Source organism: Euprymna scolopes, chromosome 5, assembly GCF_053919585.1.
Source record: "Euprymna scolopes isolate OS-2025 chromosome 5, ASM5391958v1, whole genome shotgun sequence".
In the NCBI taxonomy this organism is placed as follows: domain Eukaryota; kingdom Metazoa; phylum Mollusca; class Cephalopoda; order Sepiida; family Sepiolidae; genus Euprymna; species Euprymna scolopes.
In genome coordinates, this window is record NC_136486.1 from 65,844,846 (window position 1) to 65,865,483 (window position 20,638).

The 20,638-nt window shown below is 32.7% G+C and overlaps 1 protein-coding gene across 2 annotated transcripts in view; it reads left to right on the forward strand.

Moving 5' to 3' along the window:
• The window catches only part of LOC145276826 (bactericidal permeability-increasing protein-like), a 139,287-nt gene extending 120,757 nt beyond the window's left edge, over positions 1-18,530 (forward strand). The window contains exons 14-15 of one of the 2 annotated variants that reach the window (XM_080128176.1): positions 5,240-5,307; positions 18,269-18,530. In XM_080128176.1, the coding sequence (XP_079984302.1) occupies positions 5,240-5,307; positions 18,269-18,313 (113 nt within the window). In that variant the 3' untranslated portion in view covers positions 18,314-18,530. Of the gene's footprint in view, positions 1-5,239; positions 5,309-18,268 lie in introns of those variants that run through there. The other variant, XR_013868036.1, reaches the window with a different exon arrangement.
• Positions 18,531-20,638: the final 2,108 nt, after the last annotated feature.

A 20,638-nucleotide genomic window follows, 5' to 3' on the forward strand; every position in this document is an offset into this window, starting at 1 on the left:
TTATTATATACAATCTCTCACATTCTGAATATATATATATATATATATATATATATATATATATATATATATATATATATATATATATATATATATATATATATATATATACGTTTTACGAAATATAACTTTATGTTTTTCAATCTTAATTATGCATATTTTTTCATTACTGTTCTCACCTTGACTGTTAGTTTCGCCTTATACCAGTCGATGTATCTTTTGACATTCATGAGGATCACTTTGTCAAACCTGTGAATCATTTTATCGAACTCGGAAATCCGCATCGAATTTCGAACGTAATTATTTATTTAGTCATCGGGGCCAGCATGCTCGCATTGTGTCAGTCAGGACTTATACAGAAATCCTAATCAATTCGCAATTGTATTTATAAAAGAATTATACGCAAGGACCTTTGGATAAAGAGATTAGTAAATTCAGTTGCAAGTTACCCTCTTCTTGAAAGTCAAAGTCCAATCCTCAATGCGGGTGACATCAGAAAATATAATTGCGAATACGTTAGGACTTCTATTCAGTCAGGGCTGAAGGAAAGAGGGTATGTTACACTCGTGGATTAAATAAGGAGTTTCCAATGAAAGTCTGCGTAGATTCTCGTACTTCATATAAGGATTCCCAAAGTAGTCAAGATATACCTAGAAAAGGCCGATAGTTACAGCGACAGAAACGTTATGAAAAGAGCATTCAAAATGAGAACAGTAATACAAACAATACAAATAAGAAAATATACAATTTCATTTATAGAAGTAAACATGCGATATAAAAAGCAAATACCATCTTCAACTGATAGCCATTGGATCAAGGTTCATATATATATATATATATATATATATATATATATATATATATATATATATATATATATGTATATAATGTAGAAAAACTGTGAGAACACCTATTTGTCTTACATTCGACATTAGGAAAAATTTAGTTTTGAAAGTCAGTAAAACTGAAAAGGTGAAAAGTCAAATCCCATAGTTTTCTCTATCTCTAACCTCTTTAAATCTCAACATTGCATCAAATAGTTTTTACCACAAATTTTATTTGATTTCGGTTATATTTGATCATTCCAAGATTTGTATTATTAATTTCTTTTTAATGATCGATGAAGGACTCTTAGCAAAGATATACTTGGTATATAGCAAGCTGTTACGAGATATAACATTCTACGAAATAGGTGTAAAATGTCTGATAAAAACGAAATAGTATTCTCAACTATTAATGCCTGATCTTATATAAACGAGCATGGATTGGTATTGTTCCCTCTACTAAACTTCGACGGTTTTAATCTAGACACACTGCATTGCAAAATGATTAAACAAACATAATCCAAATTACTCTCTACTACCTCCTTTCTCTGTCCGTTTTTCTCTCTCTCTTATTCTCTCCATATTTCTGTAAAAATGCATGGTTGCTGTGTGAAAATTACAAGCTGTGTGTTAAGTGACATCACCATAATGAAAAAAGAAAAAAAACATGAAAACCACGTGTGCACGATGACGTTTCTGATGATAGTATCCGAACATTATTGTGATTGCATCAAATAAAGAGTCAAGTTATTACTCGTTCTATTTTCCTTATGACGTCCTCTGTTACAACGTGTTGTGTAATCGTGATATTTAAGTTTATTAATAATTGACTATTTTCAATATGTTTCTTATTTAGTTGTGGATTACATTTGTAATACACAAATGCGAAAAAAAACACAATGTAAGATATAAAATCCGTGAGTGAAGAAGCAATGAATGCTAATACGTAAATATTTGTCTCTTAGTGACTTTTGGGAAACATCACTTTTTTTACGAGGTAGATCGAAAAGGTTTCTTACATATAAAAATATAGAGGAGAAAGCTCTTACCGTGAACAATTTGATCAGGTTACCTTTAGTGGCCATTTTCTTAAAAAGAAAACACACAATTTTCAATATTCACGTGTTCTTCAGATATTCTAACGGACCAAACAAATGATTACGCTATCCTTTTAAAAACACTAACATCATCAAATAAATTAATATGCAAGGAATCGCTAATGGAATAAAATTTATTTTATGGTTTCTTCGACGCATAATCAACACACCGTTGCTGAATTAGAGGTTTACGTTAAAAGTTTCATTTTAATTATTAAGACATGAATAATCTCGAGTTTGTTTCCAATTTCCCGTCCATATATAAACAAATAATACCCACATTTCGCGAAATAAAGAATAATTATGGATAGTTTATTAAAAATTCTAAATTAAATAAAAAACAAGTCGTATTAAAACATAGAGAAATATTAATTTACATACTTTGTTTTCATAAATCCAAATAAAACACTTTCTTGAATTAATTAATGAAATATAAAACTTATTTGATTGTGGTGTAATTAAAAACGTTATTCTTTATGTAATGCACACATGTTGAGACGTTCTCAATATGTATTTACGCAATTCAATATTTTTAATGGATAAATCGATAATTCCGTACTAGATATATTCAGAAGTTCTTATGTATAATATAGTACAAAATACGCTAAAATTATATTTACTTGTGTTTTCTTCTGGTAGTTGTCTGTTACTAAGAGATACTGTATACAAATACATTAATAATAATACTTTATTTCATCTAATTTCATTTGGCTTTTTTATTTATAAATGATCTTCATGAATAAACTATATATGATACGAAATACTTAAACCATTAACTCTTGATGACTCTTGACTCGTTATTAATTTTTTTAATGCGATTCTTCAGACATTTATCAGATCATAAGTTTTAAATCTAATCATTATATTAGTTTTTAAGGTGCCAGATTTGACTTTTCTGGAGTCTAGGCAAATGTTAGCGTCTTGTTTTCCTCATTTTTCACAGAATACAGACATAATATTTGCTAACGTCTTCTGTTTTTTATTTAAAATAAATCTACGTTTAAATAAAGACGCTAATGTATATAGAAACTTATAGTTGCTGTAAAAAATCGGAAAACTATTTTTAACATATCATTGTATATATAGTTGCGATATTTAAAATATTACGCCCCTAAGTATCTATATCATTGTAATCTCATTTGATATTTGGCATGATTTAAAATATCGGTCATTTTATTCCTAAAAAGAACACATTTTGAGACATTTTTTTTATTTCGAATGCACCAAAGATTATTTATATTATCTAACATTTTAGTATAGGGTTGAAGAAATAATTTTTGACGTTAGTGTAAATTATGTTATCATCGCTTGCTGGGAAGAGTAAAGTTGTGTGTTGGTTCGTTGGGAAGTTTGTGGGACGATTGAAAAGTCCTGGACATAACAGTTTGCTGTCCGTGTGTTTAACAGGTAAAACTGATAGTCCATAAACGAAAGAAACATCTCTTTTAAATCAAGGACATATTTGCCGTCGGCTACATCCAGACTTATGTTGGATTCTAGGCATCATACTATGTAATTAATTCTTTCCTGAGAGTTTATTATCTGGGCAGAAATATTTATGGTCAGAGATAAACCGCTGTGTAATATGCGGACAACACATTTTTTTGTATTATTTAAAAATAGAATTATTTATTTTAACAATTCAATATAGCAATTGAAGAGTTGGCTGGCATGTTGGCTACAGTGTCTCCAACTTAATCAGAGTTTCTATTTCTCCGACGTTGACGCAAAAAAAAGTGAAAGTGAGGGAAGCGAATACAGAGAGAGAGAGAGAGAGAGACAGACAGACAGAGACAGAGAAACACGAAGAACGTGGGATATATATATATATATATATATATATGTTTGTATATTTCGCCAGATAGATAGATAGATAGATAGATAGATAGATACACATATTAAATACTGAAATATTTCATTGTTTATGTAAATCTTACACAAAGCATCTCGTAACTATGTTTTCGGATATGGGTAAAACGTAAAAACACATTTGAGCTTGGATCAAAATTTATTGATAACATGCTGGAAAATGACTATGCTTATAATCATGCGATTTAAATTACATCTAATGTGTGTTTTGTAATATGTGGGCGTCAATCAATGTATTATTAAAATCAAACTTTACTTGTATTTAATGAATTTTAATTGTTACTTTCTTGACATATAATAATATATAAACGAAAATGTATTTATAATTACTCAGAATAACACAGGTGATTAGTAATGTTATATATGTTAAAGAGTCACCGAAAACTGACTATTGTTTTAAATTGATGAATACTGTGAGAGGTTTTTTTTATTTAATAATAAAAATATTCAGATTAACACAGCCGTAAAAACAACAACAAAAAACATTACATCACTGTGTTTTCGGACATATAATAATATTATCAACTCATGTACTGTATCCTTAATTCTCTTAATCGTGACAAGAATATATATATATATATATATATATATATATATATATATATATGCAGGGTTGCCCAATTTTCTCTAATAAATTTTTTGTTAAGATAAAGCTTCCTAATTTCTTATAATCAACATTTAAAATTTGTTTAAGTATGGTGTTTTCGCTGCTGCAGCGACTACTGATTGTAGAAGCCTATCAGAACAATAAGCAAAGGTTTTTGGCAACCATGTTCCCTGTACTTGTCATCATTTAATTTTTATCGTTGAGGAACTTTAAAACATAAAGTTTATACAAATAATCCTCATTTTAGACGAAATAAAAAATACATTACCAAAGTTTTCAGGAAAACCACCAAAGAAGATCTACAGGCATTATTTGTAAACATTGTTAAACGAGCCCATACATGAATAGACGTCCACGGGGAGCAATTTCATCATGTATGATAAGACTACAGGTAATTTAAACAATAAAAGAACGTTCTGCTGGGCTACCACTTTTTCTGGGCTACATTTAAGGGGCCACATTATATATATATATATATATATATATATATATATATATATATATATATATATATATATATATATATATATACGTGTGTGTGTGTCTGTCTGCGTGTGATGTTACGACGGTGCTACTATTTATTACTCGTTCGAAAAAATAAGCGTTATTTCTGATATTGGTACCTGTCGGTTCAAGTAAAATATAATAATTAATGAAAGGAAACAAAACAAATTATAATACTACTAGATGCAAATTCATTATGAACAGCGGTGTGATATAGAAAGCCATATTCGTCAATGGAATTAAAAACCCTCTTAATTTACTTTATATAATTTTAAAATAGAGAGAAGCCATGAAATATTTTTTTTAACTAATAGAAATATATTTGCATTTATTTTCAGATGTAACTTTTCCACTTATGTTACCTTCCAACCTTATGATAAAGGAAACAACCATTGGAACCATGTGGGTAAATACCAGTTTCTGTTTTATGTAAAGATGGATTAATAATTAACAATAAGTGAATTATATAACTCGTAACATTTAGGTTTGAGTCTGGTTAACTAATCAACACACACATCCATCCACATAGTAGGGGTTGATACACTGTGATTTGTTAGTCCGTTTAGTGAATGATTGTAACAGTTGTTATATTATTTACTTCCATCCATGCAATAAAACAGAGTGAAATTTTGTTGTCATGGGTTATATGAAGGAAGATAAGTAGCAATATATCTGTTAACATTACACATGAACTTCTGCATGTCAGTACAGTTGGGAAAGCAGAATAGCGGAAGGGAATTCCGAAGTTTAGCAGTTCTGGGGAAGAAACTATTGGAGAAAAAGGCTTTCTTACACCTAGTGGTCTCTACTGTGGAGGGGTGGGATTCAGTTGCTTCTCGGGTTTGTCGGGTGTATTCACGTTAAGGGGTACACGTTCTCGTAGTTCGTCAGAGAACTCACCATTAAAGTACTTGTAGAACTAGCAGAGATATGCAACATTCTGTCGATGGGGCAGAGACTGAAGTTAAGATGACAGTTCAGGATCTATCAGGTTAGCGTCTCTCTTTGGAACTCTGTCAAGGAGTGAGAGACAAGTAGCAGATGCGTCAGCGCAAATGTAACAAGAATACTCCATACATGGTGACCTTATAGATGTACAGGATACTTTCAGACGTAATAGCTTTCTAGCACGTAGGGAGAGTCGACGTTTTTTGCAGCATCCTTGGCAATGTTCTCAATGTATTTATTCTATTTCATGTTCCTTGTAAACGTTTAGCCGAGGAGTTTCAAGGAAGTATTTTCGGGGAATGTGTTCTTGGCCATTGCTATTGGTGGTAGTGCACGTGCCTTATAATTATCGAAGGAAACAAGCTTAGTCTTGGCAGCATTAAATGTGACTATCCATTTTTGTCCCCATTACCCTACAGCTTAGAGGTCTTCCTCTAGTGTTTCTGCAATTTCCTTAGATATGTATTTATTTATTTTCCACTCGTGCCTTTTATAGAGCGTGGTGTCATCAGCAAATATACTCATCTCAGAAACAATTCTATCAGGAAGTCATTTATGAATATCAGGAATAATAAAGGTTCGGGGATAGACCCCCGAGGTACTCCCGCATTTATATCATATTGTTTAGATGCAAGACTGTCCAGGACAAGCTGGACTTTTCTCTTACTTAAGGATTTAATTACATTATGTATTCTTTCAGTGATATCATATGATCCAATTTTCCTTAGAAGGCCAATGTGCTATACCCTGTATAAAACCAAAGATATAATGCGGGGGTCTGCTATGCCCTCCCATGTTTTTCCAGTGAACGGTATATGCGTTTAGAGATTACATTTAGGATATATGCTGTGGAACGGACTTGCCTAAATCCATATTGATTGTAGTTGAGGAGTTCAGCAGATGTAAGCTGAGGGACTAAATCTTGATTAATTAAGGACTCAAATATTTTGGTGAAAAGCGGGAGAAGACTAGTGGGGCGATAATTTAATGGATCAGTTCTTTCGCCAGAATTCTTGAAAACAGGTACCACGGAAGCGGTTTACAAGCAGTCAGGAAAACAAGATTCGTTAAGGCATGTTTGTAACATTTTGAGATAACTGGAGGAACCTCTGCGGAGCATATTTTTAATAGCACTCCCGGGATGAGATCGGGCCCACATGCTTTTGAGGTGTCTAGGTTTTTTTATGATACCATCCTCCTGAGAAGGGGTTATTTTCAAATCATCTAGTGTGGCGTCTTTCCGCAAAGGAAAGTCAAGGGGAGTGGTGTGTCGTGCCCCAGGTGGAGTTTGAGCCAAACCGACTGGTGAGCAGGTTATCCTTCTAAGTTGCTGTGCAAGCAACCCCATGATCGTTTGATAGTGGGGAAATCTTTGACTGCCCATTATTTACTACACTGTTGTAAATTTTCCAAAAATCCCGAGTGTCTAGTTTCTGTGCGTCGATGCGTTTTTTTTTTGTGGTTTCACTGTATTTTGTCTTAACGGTCGCTATTTTTCTCGTACAATTACTTCTAGCTTCTATATATTCTATGTTAGTTTTATCTGGACTTATGTTGGTTGAATTTGCTATATGCGTGCTGTCTTTGACCAATGGCAACTGCACAAGTATAAGTAAACCATTGGGAAAAGTGCAGCTGGCTATAGAATTTTCATGTGGGAGCATGTGCTTCAATTGCAGTTTTGAACCATTCATTGCTCTCATTTGCGCACTGTTCAGCTGGAAAAGAAAAATATATTTCCCCATGAGACATATCTGATTAGATCCCTGATGGCTTCCTAGTCAGCCTTTTTTTAATAATGTTTTGTTTTGAGCAGTGGGTCTTCTTTGATAATTTAGAGCGAGTTCTACCATTAACACAGCGTGATCAGCATTTCCGAGTGGGATGTGGGCATTTGTTATACAATCATCGGGAACTGTGGTCACAAATAGATCTCGAAATGAGGCATGCTAATCTTCCTGGTCTGGGAAACGTGTCGGAAATGTAACCGTCTGTGACAGTGAATGAGATATAGAGATGACGTGTGTTGTGCTACCAACTACGTCTGTGCAAGTGGAGAATCCATCAAATACATGTACTTGTGAGCTAGTATCGTAGGAGAGTGATATATATATATGCTGTCCGAGTCTTTGTTTATTACAGTACGGTCCTGGTTGAGGAGGAGTGGTAGAGAAAATACAAATAACTAATATTATGTTGCATATTTAGTCTGAATCACATAAAGGCCTGGCCCTCTGATTCTAGTCTTGTTTCTCTAGTTAGGGAGAGGGTGTTAAAATATGGATTCCAAGCTCATGAATATGTGTGTCTGAGTCCTTACGGAAGAGTGGGAGATAACAAGGCATGTGAAAGTGGTTAGAGGGAATGGGGGAGTTTAGGTTAGTTTCACTTAATGCTAAGATATCCTGGGTGTTTACTATGAGAAATGCTTCAACATCATCGAAGTTAGTTCTAAGCCCGAAGATATTCGTAAATGCAAACCTTAAGGGAGGAGGCACGTTGGTTTACTTCGACTTTGGTCTTGGTTTTAACGTAATTTTAGATTGAGATGTAATTTCATTTAATTTGATTAAAGGTATTAGTTAGGGTGAGTTGGGGGTGCTGGACAAATGATTGTGCAGAATATCAGACGTGCACTACAAGTAGACAATCAGATGTCTCCTCACCTATGGAATTGTGGCCTCAGGAAACCCTACCGGGGATGAGTGCAGGGTCCCTTTCTATCCGCGACATAGCACTACAAAAAGCCCAATATTAAAGAACTGTTGATCGAGCAGCCAGAAACTGTCAATCTGATAACCTCAACCCATCAGCCAAAATCATGCCAGTCAAATTGTACCGGCATTTATGGTACTGTATCCCCCCCCTTATCAGTGTCCATTTTAGGGGGATGGGATGTGGCGGGAGTGGGGAATACGACGTTTATTGTCCTAGTCAGGGCACAAGGTTGACCGCTGGGTGATTCTGTCGAGTCTCTCTGATAGTACCTCTACGCCTGGCTAATAGGCAAAGAAGGAGTAGGAAAGCCTGGCTATAGGCAGTGCCTATCTTCTCTTTAAGCAGTTTAGCTTTGCCAACCGGTAATTTTTTTTAGTCACCAGCTCTAGAAATGTTGCCGTCCGGGACTGAAGAGGTCTCCCTTCCGTAGGTTTGGCTTCAGACGGATGAGCTGGAAAGATTTACGGGTCTATCATCACTGAGAGGATTCGTCCCGCGACTGGGTCCTAAACCACGTATTTATGCGACCCCGCATGGGTAGTTAGTGCTAATCGGTTATTTAGTAGGTTATATATCTGTTATTTAGAAGGTTATATATGTACTGGATAGTTAGACTCCTCGAAGTGATTGAAAAGGACATTATTATGCTTTCCATTTCCATTGTTAATAGAATCGGGCATCAGTAGGAATTCATGATGTGGAGACAACTAAATTTTTAACAGGATTAGTTTGAGAGAGTGAGAGAGAGAAAGAGGAGATAATGTATGGTTTAGATATAGCTTATATGTTATGGAGTAAGATAATATGTTAAAGATGATTAACTTGATATTAGGAATTAAAAGCTACTGCCCAAACTGTGAGTATTCAAGAGGACAGAAAGATACGATGTATGCTAAATATAGACAAAAGTAACAATATTTGATTTAGAGAACAGTTCAGCACAAGTATAAGTGGAAAATGTATAAGTTATGGCGTATTTTTTAGGTATAATTAAGCATACATTGTATGTTTTCAGTAGATACGAAGCTATGGAATTTTAGATGTTAAGGATGTTTGTTGTCGTCAGACTTCTTACGAGGGGAGATAGCTTCGGCTTACTTTAGGAATCCGGATGTTTGTATTTTGTATAATAATAACTAACAGTAAAGTTTTTATGTATTAATTATTGTAATACTATCTCCTATCAAGGGAAAGAGACAGATGGTTGCTATCTATTATAGACAACTTTAAATCCGTGTATAAAACAACGTTCAGTAAGTATCTACTTTAAAGCTTAACTATGGGGTAAGAATATACTCATAAGCATTCCTTAGTAGAGATCTTTAGAAGTTAATGTGTGTGTATATATATATATATATATATATATATATATATATATATATATATATATATATATATATAGGGTGACCCAAAAAACAGGCCCCAAATCTAAGTAGGCCCTCTTTCTTAGTGTTTTTTCGGAATGAAATGAAACTTTGGTCATAACTAGTTTATTATATTAACACCATTACATCAAAACATTAAGGTATGCAGCATATATTCTATATGTCCTCCATTTAGCTTTTTTTTGGTCACTCTGTATATATATATATATATGTATATATATATATATATATATATATACGTATATATATATATATATATATGTGTGTTTCTGTGTGTACGTGAGTGTGTGTGAGGGATATATAGGTAATTACCTCTTTATTTAAGCAAACATTTTAGGCATGGCGTAATTGATTATGCATTTTATGTTCTCGTTCCGTCTCAATAACTGTTTTCAGTCAAAATCCGAAAAATATAACACACAAACGCGCGCACACACACACACCCACACACACAAACACACACACACACGTATATATATATATATATATATATATAAACAGAGATATGTGTGCCACAAACGATTTCTTATTGGTTAATCCAATAATCACATCTCCTAAAAAACTATGGTTCCCACGCTCTTACCTTTACCATAAAATATTATGGCTTTATTTATTGTCCATCCTGGAAGGGTTTAATTTTTTCATAACTTGTTATTTACAAATTAAAAGAATACGAAACTTACACAATCTAACAATCCAACCTACGACATCACGGCCGCCATTCTGGTGCTAGCCGCAGACACGTACACACAACACGAAAACAATGTTTTGAAAATCTAGCAAAAATTAATTTTCCTGAAATTTTTCAATATTTAAAAATAAATTATGCCGGCTGATAAAATTTTAAAACTTTTTTTTAAAGCTAGAAAAATAAAATTTAAAAATACTTATTTTTATATAAACGCGCGTTCACTCGTGGTCTTTTCATTTCGGGTTTGTATTACTGTACACATGGATTCGAAAAAGTTGTCAAAAAACAAATATATAACAAATAAATGTTATTAAATGCAAGATAAGTTACTTTTCTACCAAACTGGATATATTTTTCGTGTTTTTATTCAATGTAACATATTTATTCAGCTCGATAAACGGGTTTGTATTACTGTACACATAGATTCGAAAAAGTTGATAAGATACGAAACAATATGCATAATATAAACACATTTTATTTTTTATTATTATTTCTTTTATCGTTGTTGAACTGACAAAAAATCGGGTTTGTATTACTGTACACATAGATTCGAAAAAGATGTCAAAAACCAATATATAACAAATAAATGTTATTAAAGGCAAGATAAGTTACTTTTCTACCAAACTGGATATATTTTTCGTGTTTTTATTCAATGTAACCTATTTATTCAACTCGAAAAACGGGTTTGTATTACTGTACACATAGATTCGAAAAAGTTGATAAGATAAGAAACAATATGTTTGTGGCACTATTTCCTTGTGCCACTGTTTCTAACACACTCTGCAGCATGGACGGGTGGTAATTTGTCCATGAGCGTAGAGATACAAAGAAATTCCTTCCCATAATCCCCTTGCTATCTTTCTGTCTCTTTCCTGCACGACCACCATGATGTGAGGACGCATAGACTGTCTCTCCGTAAATGAGGGGGGCCACCCCCTCCCTCAACACTAGTTAGGGTAGGTTAGTTAGCTTTGAAAAGCCTATTGTAAAAATTAATTGTAAATTGTTTTTTTTGTAATATATATTGTATCTCTAATGTAAAATAAAATAGTTAGTTATACCTTTGTATATTACAATTGTGTCGCGTGTCATTTTTCTTGTGTCTGCCATGAATTCCTTCATAAATGTCTTAAGTCGAAAGGCGGCCCTGAGGACAAAGAAATGAAGATTCCCACCAGAATGCCACCAGGGTGAAGAGATCATCTTGAGAAAGGAAAGGAGCCACACCCAAAACTAACATCTCAGGTATGATTTTCTTCTTGTTACTCAGACCCTAATGACTGGCCCATCTTCATGTCTTCATGAGACCGCTTTAAGACATTTACTATAACACGTCTGTCGGTCACACCTCCGTGACCGGCTGATTGTGGTATAAATGTTGCCTTAAGACTCAGGATTGACCCTGGTTAATTACCAGACGGATCTCGTCGCATCTGTGTCGCAGTATAAATGATGCACTATGACCAAGACATATTGTTTCCCAGCATGGAAATAATTTCGACTCTTAAACCCACGGCACAACCAAAAATAACGACCACTAGACGAATCGAATAAAAAAAAATGGTCCACGGTCTTTAAAAACGGAAAAAAACTATTTCTGGCAAAATTAAAAAAAAAAAAAAATGGCAGACCAGTACACACGCGCACAAAAAAAAAAAAAACGCACTCAAAAAGGAAAATTCAGAACCTGAACAAAAAATTGTCTTGCACCTACAAAAAAAAAAAAAACAGTTTACAAAAGATCGATTTAGAAAAAAAGAGTATTGAAAGTAACCCTTCGAACAAAAAAGTAAGAAATGTGTCCCACACAAAAAAAAAAACAGAGATGAGAAAAAAGTGTCTCTAGAATATGCAATATCTCTTTCTCTCTCACGCTTTCTCTCTTTCTGTCTCTCTCAAGATATATATCTATATGTGTGTATATCTATGCATCTTGTTATTACATGAAAAAAAAAAAAGAAAAAAATCCTTCAAACACGAAGCTCGAAAAATAAATTTAAAGAAAAAAAAAGGAAAGAAAATAAAGGATACCTAACATTTTTTATCTGATCTTTATTTCAGGTTTATAAAAATATAGGACTTTTTAAAAAATTCTTTTGACTTTGCAAGTGTTAGATTCAGATTTGAAAAAAATAGAACTTTTACATTACATTTTATTCCATGAACAGTTGATGTGTTTATTTTTCAGGTTAGGTACCAATTTACGCTGAAACATAAGGGGACTTTTTGATTTGATAATGTTTTTTATTTATTTTTTTGTCTGTTAAAAAAAGAAAAGAAGGGAAAGAAAAAATATTATCGCTAAAAATTTAGATTACATAATACGAAGTTTTCTTTGTGTGAGCGCCTTACAAAATTGATAAAAACAAGATTTTTTCTATTTTATTTTTTTTAAACTCGTAGAAATGTTTAATGTCTACCTGTCACTCATTTTTTAAAACAATGGCCGCACATGGGAAAGATAAGCTAAGATGACCTCGTCATGGTGTTTGTGAGGTTGTTAAGGGATGGGTGGTAGAACAACGCTACCTGCCTCTCTCTCTCTCTTCTTCTCTCTATCTCTCTCTCATTCCCTTACCTGTGAGGACGAGAGAGTGACTTTTAAAATCGTCGAAGATTTTTTATTTGTTATTACGTAATGGTGTTATGAGGGTGGTGGGGTGTGTAATGGCATCGCTCTGCCTCTATCCCCTTCTTTTTCCCCTCATTCTCTTTCTCTACTCTTGCGTTTTAATGATTGTATAGCTAAACCCCCCATGGCTGATTGCAGGAGGGCATATAATAACGAATTAACTTGGAGTTTTTTTTAATTTTTCTACCAAGTTTAAAGAACAAAATTATTTATGCTTCGTTAAATTACATTAAATGATGTCTTCAATTGTTTTTTTATTAAAAATAAAAACTGAGACGATTATTCAAACAGCACTTAAAGTACTTTTTTGAAGTCTTCGAGTGTTTGGAAAAGCCAACTGTTACATGATTACGTTCATTTTTTGAGAGTTCTCTGAAATGTTCATAGTTTTTCTTAAAGAAAAAATTACGCTATTACATTTCGAATATTCTCTGAATTTTTAATAATTTCTAAGGAAATATTGTTTGACTAACGAAAGAGATTTTCCTGAACTCTAGATGATTTTAAGGAAGAATTATTCGAGCAAATTCTTTAATTGAAGGTTTATTTGAAATTGGACCGTATGATAGGGGTCCCTGAAATATTGACTGAGGAGTATATACGTAAAATTGAATTAATTATTAAGAAAAAAAAGATTTCCTCAGTCTAGAAAGATCTCTCTTAAATTGAAATTTTAATTTTTTCGAGCTGTTAACTATACAGAACTGGTTGTTAACTAATGTGACTCCCAGGTGTGGCGGGAGTTTATTAATTCGAAATAATCCTTGTGAGTGAGTTTAGGAAAAGAATTGCTTTTAAATGATAAAATAATTACTTTGGAAAATAAAGTTAATTAACATGAAAAGTTTCTGAATTCGAAATGACCTGGATAATGGTCTAAAAGAAGAAATGATTTTTAAGAATCAATTAAATAACTTTAAATGTACACTGAATTTTAAAAATAATAATTACGAAATGAAAAAGTTTTGGGATGTCTCTGAATCTCATTGTGAAGGGTAAATTGATTCAAAATGAATTTTCTATGATCTTTTCGGAAGATTAATTTTAATAATGAACCAAATGTTTGGAATAATTTTTGAATTGTATTACGAAAAATGGGTCTATTCGAAGTTTATGACCTTTTGAGAAGATTGGTTTTTATAATAATAAATGAATTACTTTGGAAAGAAGTTAATTAACATAAATTGATTTTAACGATGAACCAAAATACTTGAAATAATTTTTAAATTTTGGAATTAAATTTTAATGATCTTTTGTAAATCAAGTTTTGAAAAAATACATATACTTTTTAAATGTACCCTGAAATTTGGGAAAAAGTTAATTATGAATGTAATAACTGAAATGCGTTTGCATTGTGTAAACAAATTCTAATTGTGACCGAGGTGCTCTGAAATGATTTTTTAAAAATGTTTTCTTTTTAAGAAAAAAAAATGTTAACACCCTATTTCATTGATTTAATGTATACCAGGTTTCTGAATTGTTTATTTTTGGAAATTTTTTTCCCCCTAATTGAGTATTCTAACTCATGAAGGCTGAGTGCCCTTCTTAGTTAATTCTTTATATAATTAATAAATATTCCGTGGTGGATAGTTTTTATTGGTCGCTCGGCGGCAGACTCCTTGCTCTAACAGAATTAATTGGATTAGAACCTCTGAAGACCAAGGTTTTACTAAATCCATATAGGTCGGCGTGATGAGGTCACGTAACCCCGACTTATCTAAAATACATTATACTGGTTGCTAAAGAGAGCGTAAGCCCAGTAACTGAAGTAATAACTTGGAATACATATAGGTCGGCGTGATGAGGTCACGTAACTCCGACTTGGTTAAAATACATTATACTGGTTGCTGAAGGGAGCGTAAATCCAGTTACGAAAATAATGTTATGCAGACTAAATTAAAAAACGTATAGGTCGGCGTGATAAACTCACGTAGAATCCGGCTTAGTGAAATACGTATAGGTCGGCGTGATAAACTCACGTAGAATCCGGCTTAGTGAAATACGTATAGGTCGGCGTGATAAACTCACGTAGAATCCGGCTTAGTCAAATACGTATAGGTCGGCGTGATAAACTCACGTACAATCCGGCTTAGTGAAATACGTATAGGTCGGCGTGATAAACTCACGTAGAATCCGGCTTAGTGAAATACGTATAGGTCGGCGTGATAAACTCACGTACAATCCGGCTTAGTCAAATACGTATAGGTCGGCGTGATGAACTCACGTAAAATCCGGCTTTGTTAAAAAATATTATACTGGTTGCTTAAGAAAGTGTAAATCCAGTTACTGAAATCATGATGCCATTGCCTCGATGGAGGGCGAGGATGATTACCCTCTCTGGTATTTGAAGCAGTATACCAGTCTACCAGGAGCCTGGTGGAAAAAGATAACTTGCTTCACTGAGTTCCTGATGGAACGTAGAGCATGGGGACATTGATTGCTGACGGCCGGTTGACGCACCATTCACGGAAAATTAGGGACTTCTGAAATTTATGAATACTCATAAATTTCGGATAGCATAGGGAGGGATGTGGCACTATTTCCTTGTGCCACTGTTTCTAACACACTCTGCAGCATGGACGGGTGGTAATTTGTCCATGAGCGTAGAGATACAAAGAAATTCCTTCCCATAATCCCCTTGCTATCTTTCTGTCTCTTTCCTGCACGACCACCATGATGTGAGGACGCATAGACTGTCTCTCCGTAAATGAGGGGGGCCACCCCCTCCCTCAACACTAGTTAGGGTAGGTTAGTTAGCTTTGAAAAGCCTATTGTAAAAATTAATTGTAAATTGTTTTTTTTGTAATATATATTGTATCTCTAATGTAAAATAAAATAGTTAGTTATACCTTTGTATATTACAATTGTGTCGCGTGTCATTTTTCTTGTGTCTGCCATGAATTCCTTCATAAATGTCTTAAGTCGAAAGGCGGCCCTGAGGACAAAGAAATGAAGATTCCCACCAGAATGCCACCAGGGTGAAGAGATCATCTTGAGAAAGGAAAGGAGCCACACCCAAAACTAACATCTCAGGTATGATTTTCTTCTTGTTACTCAGACCCTAATGACTGGCCCATCTTCATGTCTTCATGAGACCGCTTTAAGACATTTACTATAACACGTCTGTCGGTCACACCTCCGTGACCGGCTGATTGTGGTATAGTTAGGCTTTGAAATTCTCTCCCTGTTTTCTACTTCCCTGACTGTGCTCACCTGCAGAAGTTTTAATGTATTGTGAGCAAACATCTCTGAGCTCAATTTTCCAGTCCCCTGTAAGACAGGATTCCATATAATAATTCCAATGACCAAATGACAATATATCTTGAAAACTTTGTCAAAATAATCATACATCAAAAAAGTGAATTTCCACCTTTCCATTTGCAGAAATTAAAGTCCGCGATTTCTTTTTTATTTTTGTATAATTCATAATTATGGAACAAGTTCATATCATGAATTTTATTCTCGTCGATGTCCATTAAGCGTGTCGTCTTTTGTTCAATTTAGATTATCTATTTCATAAATTAATAATGTAGAAATGTGTAAAAAAAGACGAGGAAACGCTGCGAGAATAAACTTCGTTGATTACTACTGAAACGAACTAATGTAATTACCGTTGATGAAACATTGTATGTGACACTAAGTACACCACTATTTTTGAGAGCCGTACGAAACCACAAAGCTATCTGAAAGTATTTTGAATCATACAAATCACCGAAAAAGAAATTATTTATGGACTAGGAATACAACTGAAGAATGGGGAAGAATACGATAAGATGTATGAAAATCAACAAAAAGTTATTATCCGCAGTTATATGAGAATTGGAATAAAATGAAAATTTGCAATGAAACTTGTCCAAAACAAAACTAGAAAAGACTACTTGGCTAAATCAGAAAAATACTAAAACTTTACGATACTATAAAAGTGAACAGCAGCTGCACCAATTTTGCTTTGCACTCGAAGATTTATTTGGAAGAGTCAGAAGGATGGGAATATTAATTAGTTATTTCTAATCCAAAACAAATTCAAAGATTACATAGCGTACAGAGTCTGTAAAAAAGTTTTTTTAGTAACTCAACTTGCAAGGAAAATGACCGGTTATGTTTTTTTTATGTATATTGTTTTTAAACAATCTGTGTGAGAATATCATGTTAGTGAAATAAATAGAAGAGAAACGATAATTAATAGAAATATAGAGAAAGACAAGAGGTGGCTATTAAGTTCATATTTTATCAGCGGCAAAACATTATTTACTGGATCTACTCAGTTTAAATTATTTTACAAAATATGAATTAATTTGAAAAAAAGGGCCAATTTAATAATGTTAGTTCAGTAGTTAATTTATATCTTACGGTCTGGTCTAAGACTGCTTACTTTAGAAACAAATGTTATGTACCTGAAAAACTATACCAATACCAAAATCTAATAATATAAAATGTATTTAATTTAATGAGGGACTTTGCCTCCTCGTGTCCTCAAATTGAGGACATTAGCAATTCGGTTTACTATATAATACTGGCTGTCGGGGGTATTTCAAACATTCGTATCTCATTAACATTCTAATTTCTTTTTTCAGCTTTAAACAACTCATATAACTTAAACATTGTTGTATATATTAGTGCATATAACTTTCTTTTAGTTTTTAAATAATCCTTGTAACGTATAAAACGTAAATACGATTCGAATAGACTGTTATTTTAAACGTTTACAATAAAGTCGTGTTTCATAACATTATTACGTATACATATTTAGCATATAATTCATAATTCATATGACTTTAATATAATTTGTAGTATTTCCATTATTTAACTGATTTCTGTTTTATGATTATCCCATATTTTATGGTTCATTTAACAATTTCTATTGTTTATTAAATTTCTTATGATTTGTATATTATAACTAACGTTGTTTTTTTATAATATATCAGTTTTACTTTATGTTTATATTATAAATATTAATTAAAATGCATATAATTTTACATCTTTTTTCTTTCAGGGTTCATTACTTGTTTCCGGTAACCTGACAACTATACCCTGTTAATCAACGAAGTATCTGCCATTCCGAAAACAATGAGAATTTATTTAAGACAAAATATTATTTATTTTTAATAACTTTAAAAAAATTTAATATTATAAATTAAATTTCTTTGTACAACTTTTTCCCTAGAAAGGAGATGAAGATTTTATGCGATTAATTTGGAGCATTCTAACGTGTTTTTACTTTTCCTGATTGCAAAATAAATATTCATACCCAATGAGCCTTTGTAAAACAAGCGTAATTCTCTTTAACTCGATGGTAAATTGTAAACAAAAACTGTATTTGCTACATTAATTAAACTACGTAAATATATAAACACATATAAACCAATGAGTGTTGTTTTCACATATATATATATATATATATATATATATATATATATGTTTGAGTTTCTTATAGATTTACATCTTTTTCCTTTTTTTCCTTTTCCTTTATTTATATTGTGCTTTTAATTTTTTTACTAGCAAAATGTTCAGACAGTTTTTGTAAACTAAGCTGATCAACTAGAAATCCATAAAATTAAGAGACAGTTAATTGGTTACTTAAACTCCTTTTTTATGTTACGATTGAAATACGGTTTTGTTGCTGATACTATCATATCTTAACAACTTACTTAAGTTTGCACGAGATGAGAGAAACGAAAACCTGTATTAAATATCGTAATGATAGCTCAGCATCAGCTCGTAATATAAGAAATTGAGATCCACTTAGTGAAGTAAATAACATACGTCCATATCTTATCAGCGGCAAAATATTATTTACTAGATCTACGAAGTTTCTAGTTTATAAAACAACTTGCCTCTAAAAAACACTTAGGCTGCTTATTGTAGTTCCCGTGGTGCTTTTACCAATGAAGAATAAACACGGGAGAAATTGTACTGGAGCACATGAATATAAAACAACTGCAAAATATAACATGGTGTAATACTTATAATTAAATATGATAGCGTCTGATTGTGTAAACGGCTTTGGCATATTCATTTTTATATAATTATATCTTGTAACAAATAAAATCATAGCTTTATATAAAACAACTGATGTTACGTAAATAAGAGTCGTTACCTTCTATTTTAAGCAAACTTTTATATTGCAAACGTAGCATGCAAAAATGTTCCATAGAAATTCTGTGCCATCTGTGTATCTAATATGTAGAATGAAAACGTCAATTTATAACCAGCAACTTAACTGTTAGATTCTTCTATACACTTATATTAGTTGCGATCGACCGTTAAACATACATGGGTTATCGCTTCAAGATTATATAAGAACAGATACGGTTGCGTGGGGATCTAGTGCACTGGGAACTATACCATAACTATACTGCATTTTGAACAGACAAAAACCTAAATCATTACGATATTTACAAAATCCTAATGATTTTGAATATACAAACATAAATTCACACTAACAAAGAGACTGGACGTTATAATACTTTACAAGAGGAAAAATACTAATGGCAAAATTTTTGTCCTAGCAGGCAGGATAGATACCAAGGAGATGAAAAACTCAATGTAAATGCACGGAACATTTCGGAGAACTTAAAGAGTATCAAGAAAGTCTATCTAATACCTAGAATTATATAAAAAAAAGCAATTAACAGAACTTCTATATGTGTTAAACTGTTTCAATATCTCCCAGTTTGTATTAATATGAAGTAACCAAGAATTGTCATAGTCGGCTGTCATGATGTAATATATATATATATATATATATATATATATATATATATATATATATATATCATGTTCATTCTATCTGTGTACAAAGAACTGTTGTAAATGTCTCACTCATTTTCATCATTATTTGTTATGAGTCCCTGTTATATATGACCCCGTTAATATGTCTCTAATATGAACTCACCCCCCAAAATCCGCTACACAACAATAATATCGGAACGGAAAATCTTCGAAGGCAAATATGAACCTTCAACCCACTACAATAATATCGGAAGGAAAACTTTTCGAATGCAAATATAAACCTTCAGTAACGTTAAAATAAGCATGGACTTAACACCATATGAACGAGAATTCAATGAAAGTGTATGACATCCTATGAATCACCTCCCTGCAGAAAAGCATGTGTTTCGGCTGAAAAAAAAACATCAAAAAGCTGTGAAATATCAAGTACGATGGAAATACAAGTAACAGAATTAAGACGTTAACTGGGACAGTACTAAGGCCACTTATTGTCAGCCTAGGCTCAGAGAAAACCAATGGTTGTTGCCAGTAAAGATATCAACGGAAATCGTTATCGAAAGGGGTAAAACGTTTGCCAATCACTCCTGATAATCTTTGATAATCACTCCTGATAATATTTGATGATCACTCC